Below are 19,607 nucleotides of genomic sequence, written 5' to 3'. Positions count from 1 at the left end.
GTCCAATTCGGACTGGCCATGGGGGCGCGTCCTCCCTTGTGGCCCTCCTCTCCTTTCCACTAAGGCCCATGAAGGCCATGAACTTCCCGGGGGGTTCCGATAACCCCCGGTACTTCGAAACTCATCCGAAACAACCCGAACCATTCCGGTGTGCGAATGTCACCTTCCAGTATATGAATCTTTATGTATCAACCATTTCGAGACTCCTCGTCATGTCCGTGATCTCATCCGGGACTCCGAACAAACTTCGGTCATCAAAACACACGTCTCCGGTCAATAACCAATAGCAGAACGTGGATGCTCATATTGGCTCCTACATAATCTACGAAGATCTTTATCGGTCAAACCGCATAACAACATACGTTGTTCCCTTTGTCATCGGTATGTTACTTGCCCGAGATTCGATCGTCGGTATCATCATACCTAGTTCAATATCGTTACTGGTAAGTCTCTTTACTCATTCTGTAATGCATCATCCCGCAACTAACTCATTAGTCACATTGCTTGCAAGGCTTATAGTGATGAGCATTACCGAGAGGGCCCAGAGATACCTCTCTGAAACACGGAGTGACAAATCCTAATCTCGATCTATGCCAACTCCAAACACGGAGACACATGTAGAGCATCTTTATAATCACCCATTTATGTTGTGACGTTTGATAGCACACAAGGTGTTCCTCTGGTATTCGGGAGTGGCATAATCTCATAGTCAGAGGAACATGTATAAGTCATGGTGGAAGCAATAGCAATAGAACTAAACGATCATTAATGCTAAGCTAACGGATGGGTCTTGTCCATCACATCATTCTCTAATGATGTGATCCCGATCATCAAATGACAACACATGTCCATGGTTAGGAAACTTAACCATCTTTGATTAACGAGCTAGTCAAGTAGAGGCATACTAGGGACACTCTGTTTGTCTATGTATTCACATATGTACTAAGTTTCCGCTTAATACAATTCTAGCATGAATAAAAACATTTATCATGATATAAGGAAATATAAATAACAACTTTATTATTGCCTCTAGGGCATATTTCCTTCAGTCTCCCACTTGCACTAGAGTCAATAATCTAGATTACATAGTAATGATTCTAACACCCATGGAGTCTTGGTGCTTATCATGTTTTGCTCGTGGAAGAGGCTTAGTCAACGGGTCTGCAACATTCAGATCCGTGTGTATTTTGCAAACTTCTATGTCTCCCTCCTTGACTAGATCGCGGATGGAATTGAAGCGTCTCTTGATGTGCTTGGTTCTCTTGTGAAATCTGGATTCCTTCGCCAAGGCTATTACTCCAGTATTGTCACAAAAGATTTTCATTGACCCGATGCACTAGGTATTACACCTAGATCGGATATGAACTCCTTCATCAAGACTCCTTCATTTGCTACTTCCGAAGCAGCTATGTACTCTGCTTCACACATAGATCCCGCCACGACGCTCTGCTTGGAACTGCACCAACTGACAGCTCCACCATTCAATATAAATATGTATCCGGTTTGTGACTTAGAGTCATCCGGATCAGAGTCAAAGCTTGCATCGACGTAACCATTTACGACGAGCTCTTTGTCACCTCCATAAACGAGAAACATATCCTTAGTCCTTTTCAGGTATTTCAGGATGTTCTTGACCATTGTCCAGTGATCCACTCCTGGATTACTTTGGTACCTCCCTATTAAACTAATAGCAAGGCACACATCAGATCTGGTACACAACATTGCATACATGATAGAACATATGGCTGAGGCATAGGGAACGACTTTCATTTTATCTCTATCTTCTGCAGTGGTCGGGCATTGAGTCTGACTCAACTTCACACCTTGTAACACAGGCAAGAACCCTTTCTTTGACTGATCCATTTTGAACTCTTCAAAACTTTATCAAGGTATGTGCTTTGTGAAAGTCCAATTAAGCGTCTTGATCTATCTCTATAGATCTTGATGCCCAATATATAAGCAGCTTCACCGAGGTCTTTCATTGAAAAATTCTTATTCAAGTATCCTTTTATGCTATTCAGAAATTCAGTATCATTTCCGATCAATAATATGTCATCCACATATAATATCAAAAATGCTACAGAGCTCCCACTCACTTTCTTGTAAATACAGGCTTCTCCAAAAGTCTGTATAAAACCATATGCTTTGATCACACTATCAAAGCGTATATTCCAACTCCGAGAGGCTTGCATCAGTCCATAAATGGATTGCTGGAGCTTGCACACATTGTTAGCACCTTTTGGATTGACAAAACCTTCTGGTTGCATCATATACAACTCTTCTTTAAGGTATCCATTAAGGAATGCAGTTTTGACATACATTTGCCAAATTTCATAATCATAAAATGCGGCAATTGCTAACATGATTCGGACAGACTTAAGCATCACTACGAGTGAGAAGGTCTCATCATAGTCAACTCCTTGAACTTGTCAAAAACCTTTCACAACAAGTCGAGCTTCGTAGACAGTAACATTACCGTTAGCGTCAGTCTTCTTCTTGAAGATCCATTTATTCTCTATTGCTTGCCGATCATCGAGCAAGTCAACCAAAGTCCACACTTTGTTCTCATACATGGATCCCATCTCAGATTTCATGGCCTCAAGCCATTTCACGGAATCTGGGCTCATCATCACTTCCTCATAGTTCATAGGTTCGTCATCGTCAAGTAATTAACATGACCTCCAGAACAGGATTACCATACCACTCTGGTGCGGATTACTCTGGTTGACCTACGAGGTTCAGTACTAACTTGATCAGAAGTTTCATGATCATTATCATTAGCTTCCTCACTAATTGGTGTAGGAATCACTGGAACTGTTTTATGTGATGAACTACTTTCCAATAAGGGAGCAGGTACAATTACCTCATCAAGTTCTACTTTCCTCCCACTCACTTCTTTCGAGAGAAACTCCTTCTCTAGAAAGGATACATTCTTAGCAACGAATATCTTGCCTTCGGATCTGTGATAGAAGGTGTACCCAACAGTTTCTTTTGGGTATCCTATGAAGACACATTTCTCCGATTTGGGTTCGAGCTTATCAGGTTGAAGCTTTTTCACATAAGCATCGCAGCCCCAAACTTTAAGAAACGACAACTTGGGTTTCTTGCCAAACCACAGTTCATATGGTGTTGTCTCAACGGATTTAGATGGTGCCCTATTTAACGTGAATGCAGCCGTCTCTAAAGCATAACCCCAAAACGATAGCGGTAAATCAGTAAGAGACATCATAGATCACACCATATCTAATAAAGTGCGGTTACGACGTTCGGACACACCATTACGCTGTGGTGTTCCAGGTGGCATGAGTTGCGAAACTATTCCACATTGTTTCAAATGAAGACCAAACTCGTAACTCAAATATTCACCTCCACGATCAGATCGTAGAAATTTTATTTTTTGTTACAATGATTTTCCACTTGACTCTGAAATTCTTTGAACTTTTCAAATGCTTCAGACTTATGTTTCATTAAGTAGATATACCCATATCTGCTCAAATCATCTGTGAAGGTCAGAAAATAATGATACCCGCCACGAGCCTCAACACTCATCGGACCGCATACATCAGTATGCATTGTTTCCAACAAGTCCGTTGCTCGCTCCATTGTTCCGGAGAACGGAGTCTTAGTCATTTTGCCCATCAGGCATGGTTCGCCAACATCAAGTGATTCATAATCAAGTGATTCCAAAAGCCCATCAGCATGGAGTTTCTTCATGCGCTTTACACCAATATGACCTAAATGGCAGTGCCACAAGTAAGTTGCACTATCATTATTAAACTTATATCTTTTGGCTTCAATACTATGAATATGTGTATCACTACTATCGAGATTCAGCAAAAATAGACCACTCATAAAGGGTGCATGACCATAAAAGATATTACTCATATAAATAGAACAACCATTATTCTCTGATTTAAATGAATAACCGTCTCGCATCAAACAAGATCCAAATATAATGTTCATGCTTAACGCTGGCACCAAATAACAATTATTCAGGTCTAAAACTAATCCTGAAGGTAGATGTAGAGGTAGCGTGCCGACGGCGGTCACATCGACTTTGGAACCATTTCCCACGCGCATCGTCACCTCGTCCTTAACCAATCTTCGTTTAATCCGTAGCCCCTGTTTCGAGTTGCAAATATGAGCAACAGAACTAGTATCAAATACCCAGGTGCTACTACGAGCATTAGTAAGGTACACATCAATAACATGTATATCAAATATACGTTTCACTTTGCCATCCTTCTTATCCGCCAAATACTTGGGGCAGTTCCGCTTCCAGTGACCAGGCCCTTTGCAATAGAAGCACTCAGTCTCAGGCTTAGGTCCAGACTTGGGCTTCTTCACTTGAGCAGAAACTTGCTTGCCGTTCTTCCTGAAGTTCCCCTTCTTCCCTTTGCCCTTTTTCTTGAAACTAGTGGTCTTGTTAACCATCAACACTTGATGCTCCTTCTTGATTTCTACCTTCGCAACCTTTAGCATCGCAAAGAGCTCGGGAATTGTCCTATCCATCCCTTGCATATTATAGTTCATCACGAAGCTTTTGTAGCTTGGTGGCAGTGATTGAAGAACTCTGTCAATGACACTATCAACAGGAAGATTAACTCCCAGTTGAGTCAAGTGGTTGTGGTACCCAGACATTCTGAGTATATGTTCACTGACAGAACTATTCTCCTGCATTTTGCAGCTGTAGAACTTATTGGAGACTTCATATCTCTCAATCCGGGCATTTGCCTGAAATATTAACTTCAACTCCTAGAACATCTCATATGCTCCATGATGTTCAAAATGTCGTTAAAGTCCCGGTTCTAAGCCGTAAAGCATGGCACACCGAACTATCGAGTAGTCATCATCTTTGCTCTGCCAGACATTCATAACATCTGGAGTTGCTCCTGCAGCGGGTCTTGCACCTAGCGGTGCTTCCAGGATGTAATTCTTCTGTGCAGCAATGAGGATAATCCTCAATTTACGGACCCAGTCCGTGTAGTTGCTACCATCATCTTTCAACTTAGCTTTCTCTAGGAACGCATTAAAATTCAAAGGAACGGTAGCACAGGCCATTGATCTACAACAACATAGACATGCAAAATACTATCAGGTACTAAGTTCATGATAAATTAAAGTTCAATTAATCATATTACTTAAGAACTCCCACTTAGATAGACATCCCTCTAGTCATCTAAATGATCACGTGATCCAAATCAACTAAACCATGTCCGATCATCACGTGAGATGGAGTAGCTTTCAATGGTGAACATCACTATGTTGATCATATCTACTATATGATTCACGCTCGACCTTTCGGTCTCAGTGTTCCGAGGCCATATCTGCATATGCTAGGCTCGTCAAGTTTAACCCGAGTATTCTGCATGTGCAAAACTGGCTTGCACCCATTGTATGTGAACGTAGAGCTTATCACACCCGATCATCACGTGGTGTCTCGGCATGATGAACTGTAGCAACGGTGCATACTCAGGGAGAACACTTATACCTTAAAATTTAGTGAGAGATCATCTTATAATGCTACCGCCGTACTAAGCAAAATAAGATGCATAAAAGATAAACATCACATGCAATCAAAATAAGTGATATGATATGGCCATCATCATCTTGTGCCTTTGATCTCCATCTCCAAAGCACCGTTATGATCACCATCGTCACCGGCTTGACACCTTGATCTCCATCGAAGCATCGTTGTCGTCTCGCCAACTATTGCTTCCACGACTATCACTACCGCTTAGTGATAAAGTAAAGCAGTTACATGGCGATTGCATTTCATACAATAAAGCGACAACCATAAGGCTCCTGCCAGTGGCCGATAACTTTTACAAAACATGATACTCTCATACAACAATTTATATCTCATCACATCTTGACCATATCACATCACCGCAAGCCCTGCAAAAACAAGTTAGACGTCCTCCACTTTGTTGTTGCAAGTTTTACGTGGCTGCTACGGGCTTCTAGAAAGAACCGTTCTTACCTACGCATCAAAACCACAACAATTTTTCGTCAAGTGTGTTGTTTTAACCTTCAACAAGGACCGGGCATAGTCAAACTCAATTCAACTAAAGTTGGAGAAAGAGACACCCGCTAGCCACCTGTGTGCGAAGCACGTCGGTAGAACCAGTCTCATGAACATGGTCATGTAATGTCGGTCCGGGCCACTTCATCCAACAATACCGCCCAATCAAAGTAAGACGTTGCTGGTAAGCAGTATGACTATTATCGCCCACAACTCATTGTGTTCTACTCGTGCATATAACATCTACGCATAGACCTGGCTCGGATGCCACTGTTGGGGAACGCAGTATTTCAAAATTTTACCTACGATCATGCAAGATCTATCTAGGAGATGCACATCAATGAGCGGGGAGACTGTGTCCACGTACCCTCATAGACCGAAAGCGGAAGCGTTTAGTAACGTGGTTGATGTAGTCGAACGTCTTCGCGATCCAACCGATCCAAGTACCGAACGTATGGCACCTCCGCGTTCAGCACACGTTCAGCTCGATGACGTCCCTCGGGCTCTTGATCCAGTTGAGTACGATAGAGAGTTCCGTCAGCACGACGGCGTGGCGACGGCGATGATGAAGTTACCGGCGCAGGGCTTCGCCTAAGCACTACGACGATATGACCGAGGTGGATAACTGTGGAGGGGGCATCGCACACGGTTAAGAGAAACTTGTGTGTCTTGGGGGTGCCCCCCTGCCCCCATATATAAAGGAGGGAGGAGGAGTCCGGCGGCCAGGGAGGAGGCGCGCCATAGGGGAGTCCAACTAGGATTCCCAATCCTTGTTGGAGTCCCCTTCCTTTTCCAAGAGGGAGAGAGACGAAAGGAGGAAGAGGGGAGAAGGAAAGAGGGGACGCCGCCCCCCCCCCCTCCCTAGTCCAATTAGGACTGGCCATGGGGGGCGGCCTCCCTTGTGTCCGTCCTCTCCTTTCCACTAAGGCCCATGAAAGCCCATGAACTTCCCGGGGGGGGTTCCGGTAACCCCGGTACTCCGAAACTCATCCGAAACAACCCGAACCATTCCGGTGTCCGAATGTAACCTTCCAATATATGAATCTTTATGTCTCGACCATTTCGAGACTCCTCGTCATGTACGTGATCTCATCCGGGACTCCAAACAAACTTCGGTCATCAAATCACATAACTCATAATATAAATCGTCATCGAACGTTAAGCGTGCAGACCCTACGGGTTCGAGAACTATGTAGACATGACCGAGACACATCTCCGGTCAATAACCAATAGCGGAACCTGGATGCTCATATTGACTCCTACATATTCTACGAAGATCTTTATCGGTCAAACCGCATAACAACATACGTTGTTCCCTTTGTCATCGGTATGTTACTTGCCCGAGATTCGATCGCCGGTATCATCATACCTAGTTCAATCTCGTTACCGGCAAGTCTCTTTACTCGTTCCATAATGCATCATCCCGCAACTAACTCATTAGTCACATTGCTTGCAAGGCTTATAGTGATGAGCATTACCGAGAGGGCCCAGAGATACCTCTCCGAAACACGGAGTGACAAATCCTAATCTCGATCTATGTCAACTCAACAAGCACCATTGGAGACACCTGTAGAGCATCTTTATAATCACCCATTTACGTTGTGACGTTTGATAGCACACAAGGTGTTCCTCCGGTATTCAGGAGTTGCATAATCTCATAGTCAGAGGAACATGTATAAGTCATGACGGAAGCAATAGCAATAAAACTAAACGATCATTAATGCTAAGCTAACGGATGGGTCTTGTCCATCACATCATTCTCTAATGATGTGATCCTGTTCATCAAATGACAACACATGTCTATGTTAGGAAACTTAACCATCTTTGATTAACGAGCTAGTCAAGTAGAGGCATACTAGGGACACTCTGTTTGTCTATGTATTCACACATGTACTAAGTTTCCGGTTAATACAATTCTAGCATGAATAATAAACATTTATCATGATATAAGGAAATATAAATAACAACTTTATTATTGCCTCTAGGGCATATTTCCTTCAATATATACCCCTCCACCCCCTTCTTCTCCAGAGAGAGAGCCATCAGAATGTGCCTACACTTCCACCATTCATTTTCTGAGAGAGAACCACCTACTCATGTGTTGAGATCAAGAGATTCCATTCCTACCATTTGAACCTTGATTTCTAGCCTTACCCAAGTTGCTTTCCACTCAAATCCTTCTTCCACCATAGCCAAATCTGTGAGAGAGAGTTGAGTGTTGGGGAGTCTATCATTTGAAGCACAAGAGCAAGGAGTTCATCATCAACACACTATCTATTAGCTTTTAGAGAGTGGTGTCTCTTAGATTGGTTAGGTGTCTCTTGGGAGCCTCCGACATGATGTGGAGTTGAACCAAGAAGTTTGTAAGGGCAAGGAGATCGCCTACTTTGTGAAGATCTACCCGAGTGAGGCAAGTCCTTCATGGGCGATGGCCATGGTGGGATAGACAAGGTTGCTTCTTCGTGGACCCTTCATGAGTGGAGCCCTCCGTGGACTCGCGCAGCCGTTACCCTTCGTGGGTTGAAGTCTCCATCAACATGGATGTACGATAGCACCACCTATCAGAACCACGCCAAAAATCTCCGCGTCTCCATTGCGTTTGCACACTCCATTTCCCTTCCCTTTTACATTCTTGCAATTGCATGCTTTACTCTTTCCGCTGCTCATATTGCTGTCGTGCTTGTTTAAATGTATTGGGTGCCCTTTAATATGTACTAAACTCAACCTTAACTTGAATAAACTAAAAACTTCCACCTTTGTTCGTTAAGGGTCTAATCATCCCCCCTCTAGACCCCTCTTCTTGATCCTTTCAACAGTCTACGACTACACTGTGTTGACGTTGGGCAAGGGGAAGAGGCCTCGATGTGGAGGTTGAAGAATGGTGTGTTAGCCATCCAAGCTGCTTACCAGCAATTTCTTGTCATATCTTATGAATCTCAACTCTGTCGGCAGAGGTCAGCGCACCGGACAAAGAAGAATGAAGCTCGTAGATGCTAACTCTTAACTCGTAGAAGGACACACAAAAGAATTAAACTCATTTGAAGAACATTTATTTTCCATTTATAAAATAGTCCTAATTAATTAATTAATGCTTATGCAATGTAAATGATGCACAATCATTATACAAGGCAATATATATCTGGGGTATTATTCCCGAGCTGTTAGTAGGATAGACTACAAAGAAAAAAGGGACACTTCTCCCAAATTTTAGTTTCCTTGACAATTTTAAGCTTTTGTATTAATCTATCGAGCACCGTACACATGCAAGTCTACAAGAGTATTGGCAGTGGAAAAATAAAGACATGCAAGTGTAAGCAACAAGTTAGATTTAGAGAGATACAAACATAGATTGACTCGGTGAAGATTTTCCCCTGGTTCGAATAGTTGGTGCTATCTTACATCCACATTGACGAAGGCTTTAATCCACTAAGGATCTAATATCACAAGGACCGCAGTTGCGAGATCCCACTGGGTACAGTCCACGGAGGACAGTCACCCACGAAGGGTCCACAAAGGAGCAACCAACCTATTCCATCATGGCTTATGCCCATGAAGGACTAGCCTCACTATGGGTAGATCTTCACGAACTAGGCGATCTCAGAACCCTTACAAACTTCTTGGTTTCTGCACAAGCTTGAAGACTCCCAAGCACACCTAGCGAGACTAGGAGGCGCACACCCGCCCAGAATAACATGATGGAGGTTGCTTGGTGATGAATCTCTTGCTCTTGTGTTTCAAATATCCTCAACACTCAAAACTCTCACAAGATCTGACTTTTGGATTGGAGATGTAGGAGCGGAAAAGCAAGAGGGGATTAGATCGCAAAGGATTGACTTGGATTCTTGGTTTAGAAAGCCCTTTGAAATAAGCACAAAGGAGGTGGAGTTCTCTCTCAGAACATATATGATCTGAGTGCGGTTTGCTTTGAGTGAACATGTGGGATAGGTAGGGCATAAATAGGCTGGACAAGAAATTTGACCATTACCAATTTTATTAACAACTCGAAAGCTCTAGAGTTATGAGCTTGGAGGCTCCGACATGTACAGAAAGCGTCAACTTTCAAATGACCCGGTCAGTCCGAATGGAAGCGGCTCGAAGGCTCCGAGGTACATACCTTGGCAGACTCACATTCTCCATAACCACTTAGGAAATTTTGGTTGGAGAGCTTTAGAAATTCTGAGAGGGCAACATAAGGTTTGACATGTGCTTCGACAGTTCCGAGCGGAATAGTTGGCACACTTGAAAAGCTAGGCTTTTGCAACAACTATATCTGGTGAACTACTTGACGGTTCCAACTTGAAGAGCTCAACAACTTCGAAGTATGAAAGTTGGGTAGATATAGTGGAGAAATCTGGGCTTTTGGGGGCTTTTGGAAGTTGATATTTAAACACTCAGAGAAAAAAAGTCATCATAATATCCTTATCCCCTTTTGATAGTGTCAACATGCCTATGGACTCAATGTGATCACTTCAATGAAATGAAGAATCCTTGGGCTTGGCCAACACATGTCTTCATGTAAAATTATGGGGCCACCCTTCCATTTCCTTTATTGCAACCTGAAGAACTTTCCTGAGATGAAGTTGTAATAGGCATTAGTTCCTTGAGATATATTGACATTAATTATCAAAATCCACCTAGGGGATGAGATGCACTTTCACAGGCACCACGAGAGGGCGATGAGGAAGCGTCGAGGCGACCACAACCTTCTTCTTATTCGCACCGACGTCGTGCTGTTCACCGCATTGGTCGACGATTGACTCTCAAGTTTGCTAGTCGGCTGGGAAAAGGGCGGTCGGGAGGTTGTGGCGGCGCAATAGTTGCGACAGCCGCTGCCGACGAATCGCTGTCGATGATGTTGTTGCCTTGCCGCCGGCTTTTTAGTGGTTGTGACTTGTGACACCTAATTTGTGGCCGACGGTGGGTCTCCAATGCTGGCGAGGGTGGCCAGAGGTGCAGCAGGGGTGGGGCTTTCCATCCTGCCGGTCATCGGGGCCAGGACGGCCCGCAACATCGGGGTTGGGCGGAAAAGCTCCACAAAAGTGGGAGGCAGCGCAAAACGATTGTGGCTGGACGACGTAGGATCTTATGTTGAGATCCGTGCAAAATATTCTTTTTCTTTTTTTTTTCTTACATGTTATATCACTTGACTTAGACTTGGTTAAGTGTGACCTAGACCTAGACACACCGATATGGTAGATAGGGCTTAAACCCCTTAATAGTTTTTTCCCTCTTGCTTAACACGCATCTCTCGCCGACTTGTGGATCCGGCCACAGCATGCCTTTCGAAGCAAAGTTGCCACCCTTTTCTCCTCCCAAAGCAACCAGTCACACATCCAAAGTCAAAAGTAGTGTGCCTCAAAGCTTCACTTGTAATTTTGTAAACCCCGGATTAAATTGTCAGCCACCGTTTTGACATGCATGTCAGATGCAGATGCATAATGAACTGAAGTAGCACGTACACTGGGTAGCAGTTTCCGGGTGCGATAATGCGGAAACAGCGTAGCGTAGCAAGGGGAGCATCGCCGATCTCGAGGAACACTACTAGACTGCTAGAGCTAGTTGTTGCCGATCTTCAGACCGCGAGCGCGCAGCAAGTGTGGTCATGCACGGGACAAAGCACCGGATCACCACCACCTCGCAGCAGCAACAGCTCGGCGCGGCGATGGGCGGCGGCGTGGACAGCCACGGGCACCGACCGGCGCGGCCGGCGATTCGGCACGCCAAGCTCAAGATGCTCTTCGTCGTCATCGCCACCAACCTCGTCTCGGTGTACCTCTTCTCCGGCGCGTCGCTGTCGCTCAACATGCCCGCCTCCGCGCCGAGCATCCACCTCTGGGACTCCACGGCGCTCCTCCGGGATCTCAACGCCACCCGCGACGCGCTCTCGCTGGCACGCGCGGAGCTGGCCTTCCTCCGGGGGCAGTGCGGGACGTCTTCGCTCCTCCTCGAGTCCGTGCTCGCCAAGCTCGGCGCCGTCCACGGCGATACGCCGGCGGTCCAGGACTTCAATGGCTGGCCCGAGGAGCCCTCGGGCGAGCTCAAGATGGCCATCGAGCCCCACCGGCTCCCCCTCGGCTACTCTGTCAACTTCGGCACCGACGAGCTCTTCCCGGGCCTGGGCTTCGCGTGCCGCAACTTCCAGGAGGAGCTCACGCAGTACATGACGTACAACGCCAGCGCCGAGTGCCCCGACGATGAGGCCCTCGCACTGCAGCTCATGCTCAAGGGGTGCGAGCCGCTGCCACGCCGGCGCTGCCGGCCGCGATCCCCGGCGAGGTACGTCGAGCCGAAGCCGCTCCCGGCGAGCCTCTGGTCAATCCCGGCCGACACGACCGTGAACTGGTCCCCATACACGTGCAAGAACTACACCTGCCTCGTGGAGCGCGCGCACAGCAGGGGCGGTTCGTACGACTGCAAGGACTGCTTCGACCTGGCGGGCAAGGAGCGGCGGCGGTGGCTGACCGACAACGGCGGCCCTGGGTTCAGCATCGACGGCGTGCTGCAGTCCAGGCCGCCGGGCACCGTGCGCATCGGCCTGGACATCGGCGGCGGGACCGGCACCTTCGCGGCGCGGATGCGCGAGCGCAACGTGACCGTGGTGACCACGACGCTGGACCTGGACGCGCCCTTCAACCGGTTCGTGGCGTCGCGCGGGCTGTTGCCCCTGCACATCAGCCTCGTGCAGCGCCTCCCCTTCGCCGACGGCGTGCTGGACATCGTGCACTCCATGCACGTGCTCACCAACTCGGTGCCCGCCGCCGTGCTCGAGTTCGCGTTCTTCGATATCTACCGGGTGCTCCGGCCCGGCGGTGTCTTCTGGCTCGACCACTTTTTCTGCCTCGGCCCGCAGCTCAACGCCACGTACGTGCCCATCCTCGACCGCGTCGGCTTCCGCCGGCTCCGGTGGAAGGCCAGCCGGAAGCTTGACCTGGGCGCGGAGAGGAACGAGTGGTACGTCTCGGCGTTGCTAGAGAAGCCCATGACATGACCCCATAAAGCCTTGTGTCACGTTGGTATTTTGTTTAATGACTGCTTACTGTATCTTGGGTGCTTATAATTGAGAAGAGATGCCGAAACTGTGGCGAATTTTACATGGTTCCTGAGACATTCACAGAGAAATAATCTAGCGCAATTGTTGGATAATAACACTTCCTGCTACGTTGCACGGGTAGCAGCGTAATTCATGTCAGACGTTATTACCAGGAGAACTGCAACAGATGCAGCACATGTGAATGCATTCTTGTATATACTGTCTGCGACATATATACTTAAGTCTCACCAAATCAGTATAGAACAATGTATATAACATATTTAGATACCTACTGGCTTCGTTGTGAGTTATACGAGTACTAAGCATCATCAACTCTGTTTAATGATCAGCCAAAAAAGAAGCACCTTGACTTCGATCAGAAATCTGCATCAGCAAACGCATGGCTGACGAATTCACATGATCACTTGTTCATCAGTCACAAGCACAATAGAACATACGACCCAGAACCATAAAAGAACAGAGTAGCCACACAGGAACCACACAAGACAGTAACTGAAAGGGAATGGCATAACAGCATTAACAACTCTGACAAATACTATGATAAATGTTAGGCCCAGTTTCAACACTGATGGAAATCCCAAAGATATAACAGCACAAGTTCAACATACCAACCAAAGCAAGTGAGAGAACTAATGATTTATGTTTGGACAAGCTAGTGTCGGTACATCCACCACATAAAAACAACAAATTGGTCCAGTTCATGAACAAGATGGATTTTTCTATGATCCAATATAACGACCAACATGCAAAATCAAGTGCCAATATGCAGGATTACATGTCTTAAAGACAGCAAAGGAACTGAAAAGGCTGAACCCATACCAAACAGCCTATCACATGCTTAGCAACCTTCAAGCCATGATCTTAGCCGACCTCATGTAAAGACTGTCCACGACCTTTCCGACATTTGAAATGGTTTCTAGTGTAGCAGGGAAGATGGCCTCAGTCTTCTGATCCTCAAAGATAATGAGGCAACCAGCACCTTGATCCAGAGTACCAGCAAATTTCTTGTCTAGAATCATCTGCGACAGCTTCTTCTCAACATCATCAACCGCCAATTCAATCATCTGTGCAACATGCCCAATCTCCACTCTCGAGTAGGGCTCAATCAACCTGCACAGATTCTGCTCCAGGAGGGTATCATACAAAGAGGAAAGATGCCTGTGAACAATAGGGTCCTCCTCAAGCTGGGCTTTGAAATCACGGAGGGCAGTTTCAAAGTACTTGAGAGATCTTTTAGAGTAGGCATCAGCTACAGCTTTCATAGCATCAACATCCGGACCAACATACTTTAGGCTAGCCTTAGATGAGATTATTCCAGCAACATCATCAGCTTGGTTAACCATTATCTTGCACAAGAGCATGTACTTCAAGCTGAAGATAGCTCTTGGGTCATCCAGTGCATTGAAAGCTTCAAATGCTTCAAAGAAGTAGCTGTAAGCAGTTTTGTAATCCTTTTCTTCTGCGTGAAGGATTCCACTCTGCAGATCAATAGTGCCCTGCTGAGCTGGTGGAACATAGATGGCATTCGCCGCTGTCCTTGCAGCAGTCAACGAAGCTTTGGCCTTTGGCAGGTTTCTCAGAGAGAAGTGGAGCTTGCTCTCCAACAGGTCTATGTCCACAAGGAGCAACTTGTCATCAAGTCTTCTGACTTCCTTAATAAGACCAGTAAGGAGAGTCAGGGCTTCAGTGTACTCCTGATTCTCTAGCAGAAGTGCCGCTAACCTTGCTTCCACACGCTGCCTAAGGAACGTACGCTTCTCTGCACGGGTCCATTCCACCATCTCTTTGCACAGCGAGATCTGGAGATCAGATGTTCCAGGAATCTTGGAAACAGCATCAATGATTCCACGGACAATTTTTGCAGTCTTGGCCTTGGGAATCAGTGAGAAAAACGGCCTGAGCTGGGTCAAAAGGTTTCGCAGCTCCTCAGCTCTGCTCTCTTCAGTGAGGTAATTTGTAAGGTTAGTAATTGCAAGTTCTTTTGTTCTCAGTGCATCTGCAGAAGAAGATGGGTCTTGAATCACACGGTAAAGGATCGAAATTGACTCCGAAGCATCCTTAGCCTCCTGAGCCATTGCAATTGACTCAGTAGTAGCAGGAAGGTATGATGACTCCATTGAAGGGCCACACGCTGAACTGACAGTAAAATAAACAGAAGTTACTTAGTATTATAAAATATTAGAGTAAATCAGAATTTTCTAGAACAAAGGTATGGGGATGTCAAAGTAACACAAGGAACTAGATAATGCGGAGTGCACGCATGAATTTCCTACACGATGCCTCCAACTAAAGGACAGACCCGGTGCATAGAAGCTCCCACACAAGGTGGGGTCTGGAGAGGGATTATAGGAACCTAGTCTTGCCCCTGCAAAGTGCAATGCAGAGAGGCTGGTTCAAACCTAGGACCTCTTGGCACAAGTGGGGAGGACTTCACCACTGCGCCAGGCCTGCCCTCACGATGCCTCCAACTAATAGAGGAAAAAATGGAAACATATCGGCGTGCATGAATTTCCAATCAATACATATGCCTTCTTCTGAAAGCAAGGAAAATATAGTTTAGCAATTATCTAAGACAGGTCTATCACTATCTGGAATATCTAAGCGGGCACATGATCTTGACATTTACAAATTCAGCCACATTACAACTGCATGTGGGGAAGACGCTCACCTTGCAGCTCCATAATAATAGTTCTAGTCAAAAGAAGCTACTACATGCAAAGCTCATCCACTTTTGTTAAGTTAGGTAGTGTAACCATGTTCTTCAGATCTGCAGGGTAATTCCCAGAGTGCAACAGTGGGCAGAATCAACCGTCTCTCAACAGTGTCCCAAGATCTAACTGGACAAAGAATCATCCGGGGTGTTAAGTTGGAATAAATCAAAATTGATATGGTGTACGATTCAGCACATCACGGTAAAACACAGTGCTACCAGTGCCTCTTATAACTCAGTAGAACTGACAATACACTTCACCAAGCTAGGTCGTAACAAGAATTCCTAAGTCTAATTACCACCATAACCAGAATCCCTAAACCCTAATATCAGAATAAACAGCCAAGACAGGGGAAAACCATGCTGCCCTTAGCGAGATCCAATATCTCCACTCTAACAAAGCACACAGGCTTGCAGCACACACCAGGTCGAGCCAGCACCTGATCTCTGCGTAGTAGTACTAACAAAGACCACTCAGGCCGCAACAGTGAAATCCAGAACAAACTACCCACCAAAGCACAGATTTATTTATTTTTGCGTCAGATTGCTAACGCGATGGGAAATCATACACTAAAAGTCTCGAATAATCCAGGGAAGTTAGGGTTCGTTACCAACAGAAGGAAGCGATCCGAGCACGGATGGATCTGTCCAGTAGCGCGGAGGTGGACGACGACGAATGGGAGAGGGGGGATTCCTTCGAGGTGGCGTGCCTCCGGGGTCGGAGACCAGGAGGCGTTTTCCGGTTTTCCGGGGGAGAGCTCGGCGGTGTTGGCGTGAGAAATCTGGGGGAGACGAACGGGGAAGCCAGTCGAGCTAACGAAGGGAGAGAAGGTGCGAGAGTAATAATCTTGGTATTTCCGGGAGTGTTTCCGCACAGTTAGAGCGGGCCGAATAATCGAATACGTTCTCAGGTACAGCCTACAGGATTGTTGGGCTTACTAGTACCAAGGCCATGTAAGCCCAAAGGATTGCATGCAGGCGACTATTTAGAAGCCTACAATAGCGGGAGCTTTTTACTCAAAAATAAATAAATAGCGGGAGCTATATCCGAAAATTCTTTTTTTGAAAAACTTTCAATCTATTCATCTTCAATCATGGCAGTACAACAAACACCAGAAATAAAAATTACATCCAGATTCGTAGACCACCTAGCGACGACTACAAGCACTGAAGCGAGCCGAAGGCGCGCCGCCGTCATCGCCCCTCCATCGCCGGAGTCGGGCACAACTTGTTGTAGTAGACAGTCGGGAAGTCTTCGTGCTAAGCCCATAGGACCAGCATCCCAGAACAACAACCGCCGCCGATGAAAAATAACGTAGATCGGAAGGATCCAAACCGAAGACACACGAACGTAGACGAACAATGACGAGATCCGAGCAAATCCATCAAAGATAGATCGGCCAGAGACACACCTCCACACGCCCACCAACGATGCTAGATGCATCGCTGGAACGGGGGCTAGGCAGGAAGACCTTTATTCCATCTTCAGGGAGCCGCCGTCGTCTCGCCTTCCTGAGCAGGACACAAACCCTAACAAGATTGAAAAAATTGACTAAAAATGGAGCCCTCCCGCCGGCCCTTGCCAGGATCCACCGCGCCTCCATGGCCCTAGGGCCACCGGAGACGAGGCGGACTTGCACCGGCGCCAGCGAGAGGCACAAACCCTAACTTTCTTTCTTGGAGGAAGAGGAAGAGGAGGCGGCTTCCGGGCTCATCTATACCTAGTGAACAGTATCCTCGTAAAAAACCTAATGAATAGCAAAAAAAACATTTTTTTTTGTGATGCAAGATGCTCAAATGCATGATATTTCTGCAAAATTTCAGGGTGTTTGAACATTCAAGGAGATCTTGCAAAAAACAAAAAATCAGGTGTGAACAACGTTTTTTCAATAAGTTTATCACACATCCGGAAATTGTCTTTTTGCCATGAGCTTCTCGAATGACCAAACTTCATCAAATTTTGCATGGACATCACGTCCATAAGCATGTTGCACCACAAAAAAACTTGGATTTTTTGTAATTTTTACTATTTCATTTTTTTTTACTGTTGCACACCTGGACTTATCTGAGCCCGGGCTCGCTTCACGCGAGATGGTAGCTTCTCTCGCCTGAGGCGCGGTGCGAGCGAGAATTCCCTATTCGCCGCTAACTGCGGCAAGTAGTCGCCGCTTCGCACAGGGCGCAGCTCACCCTGGGCTGGCCCATTTGAATGGTTTCGCTTCGCGATATTAAAAACAGCAAAACTGGTCTGTAAGAAAAACAATGCTAAACTTAAAGAACCTAAAAGCGACGACAAACTTAAAACCAGTTTACGGTAATTCCAAAAAACTTTTGTTCCTTCTACTGGTTCTTTTTGGTTTTTCTTCAGTCTTATTCTGTTCTTTCTTTTTTCACGTTTTCTTTATTTTTTATTTTTTAATATTTTTCCTTTTTCTTTTTAAGCTTTTCAAAAAGTTCAAATATGGTTCAGAATTCTAAAAAATGTTCTTTTTATCAAACTTTGTTCGTATTTTTGAAAAGTTTTCACATTTTCAAAATTTTGTTCACAATTTCAAAAAATGTTCCTGATTTTTTGTTTGTTTTCTTTCTTTTTCCTTTTCTTTTTCTTCTCTTTTTTTCAAAAGAAATTCAAAATATTCAAATTTTGTTCGTATTTTTTTAAATTTTCAGTTTTCGAAAAAATGTTCTCCAAATTCAAAATTTGTTCCCGTTACACAAAAAAGTTCAAAACTTTCGAAATGCAGAAAATATACCGGATTTCATAAAATGTTCGCGCTTCCAAATTTGTTCGGGATTTTTCAAAATTGTTCCCTATTTCAAAATTTGTTCTCAAGATTCAAAAAAATGTTTGTGCTTTAAAAAATTGTTCGCGCTTCCAAATTTGTTCGGAATTTTTCAAAAAATTTCCCTATTTCAAAATTTGTCCTCGAGATTCAAAAAATGTTCGTGCTTTAAAAAATTGTTTGCGATTCCAAATTTGTTCGGGTTCAAAATTTGTTTTCAAGATTCAAAAAATGTTCGTGCTTTAAAAATTTTTCGCGCTTCCAAATTTGTTCTTCATTTCTAAATTTGTTCTGAAGATTCAAAAGATGTTTGTGCTTTAAAAAATTGTTCGTGCTTCCAAATTTGTTCTCCGTTTCAAAATTTGTTCTCAAGATCCAGAAAATGTTTGTGCTTTAAAGAAATGTCACAAATTCCAAAAATGTTTGGGAAATTCAAAAGTTGTTTGTGTTTCCAAATTTTGTTTTGAAATTTGAAAAATTGTTCCTGTTCAGTTATTTGGGTAGTTTAAAAAATGTTTCCGTTCTAAAAAATATGTTCGCGTCTCCAAAATTCGTTTGTGTGTTGAAAAATGTTTGAGTTATCTCAAAATTTGTAAAAAATACTAATCATGTTCGCGTTTGATAAAACATTCACATTTTGTTTTTGCTATTTGGAAAATCGTAAACGATGTTTTTCAAACAGTCTTATACTTTCTTTAGTTCTTGTAGGTTTCCGCTGTAGTTTGGTCAACTGAGCTCTTCCATCCTAGTGGCTAGTAGCGCGCTAGTGCAAGTCGCCAGTGCTCTGTGTTCGATTTCCAGCCATCACGCCCTGCTAATTTTTGCAATTTATCACCGGGTATTTGCAGCACATTCCAATGGGCCGGCCCAATCGGCGCACCGCGGCGACGTGCCTGTGCGAAAGTCGCGTCGCCCCCTGTGGCCCCTGTGCGTCGGCGCCCTGTTGGACGCAACGAGCGTCCAGTAGGAGCTCCCGTGCGAGCGGGCCGGACCATCACTGTAGCAGCGCGTCTATTTTTATTTGTTCTGTGTTTGTTT

General features: G+C 45.1%; 2 protein-coding genes across 5 annotated transcripts; one reads left to right on the top strand and one right to left on the bottom strand.

Moving 5' to 3' along the window:
* Nucleotides 1-11,615: 11,615 nt before the first annotated feature.
* Nucleotides 11,616-13,132, top strand: LOC123049425 (probable methyltransferase At1g29790). Its single transcript, XM_044472345.1, has one exon. It carries the CDS (start codon nt 11,628-11,630, stop codon nt 13,011-13,013), a length of 1,386 nt encoding a protein of 461 aa, XP_044328280.1. The 5' UTR covers nt 11,616-11,627; the 3' UTR covers nt 13,014-13,132.
* Nucleotides 13,133-13,697: 565 nt separating this feature from the next.
* LOC123053407 (26S proteasome non-ATPase regulatory subunit 11 homolog) lies at nt 13,698-16,673 on the bottom strand. 4 transcript variants are annotated; one of them, XM_044476886.1, is made up of 3 exons: nt 16,398-16,634; nt 15,745-15,913; nt 13,698-15,212 (listed from the first exon to the last, which is right to left on the bottom strand). In XM_044476886.1, exon 3 carries the CDS (start codon nt 15,191-15,193, stop codon nt 13,925-13,927), a length of 1,269 nt encoding a protein of 422 aa, XP_044332821.1. In that variant the 5' UTR covers nt 15,194-15,212; nt 15,745-15,913; nt 16,398-16,634; the 3' UTR covers nt 13,698-13,924. The 4 variants fall into 4 exon arrangements, with proteins under 4 accessions (XP_044332821.1, XP_044332818.1, XP_044332819.1 ...); XM_044476883.1 differs by having other exon boundaries at nt 13,698-15,207; XM_044476884.1 differs by lacking the exon at nt 15,745-15,913 and having other exon boundaries at nt 16,398-16,673.
* Nucleotides 16,674-19,607: the final 2,934 nt, after the last annotated feature.

The sequence above is a fragment of the Triticum aestivum genome, chromosome 2D (genome assembly GCF_018294505.1).
Source record: "Triticum aestivum cultivar Chinese Spring chromosome 2D, IWGSC CS RefSeq v2.1, whole genome shotgun sequence".
In the NCBI taxonomy this organism is placed as follows: Eukaryota; Viridiplantae; Streptophyta; class Magnoliopsida; order Poales; family Poaceae; genus Triticum; species Triticum aestivum.
Note: the sequence above shows the minus strand (reverse complement) of the source record. Positions and strands in the feature narration are given on the sequence as shown.

Excerpts from the sequence above, each read along its gene's own strand:
- LOC123049425 (XM_044472345.1), top strand. The coding sequence starts at position 11,628 with ATGCACGGGACAAAGCACCGGATCACCACCACCTCGCAGCAGCAACAG.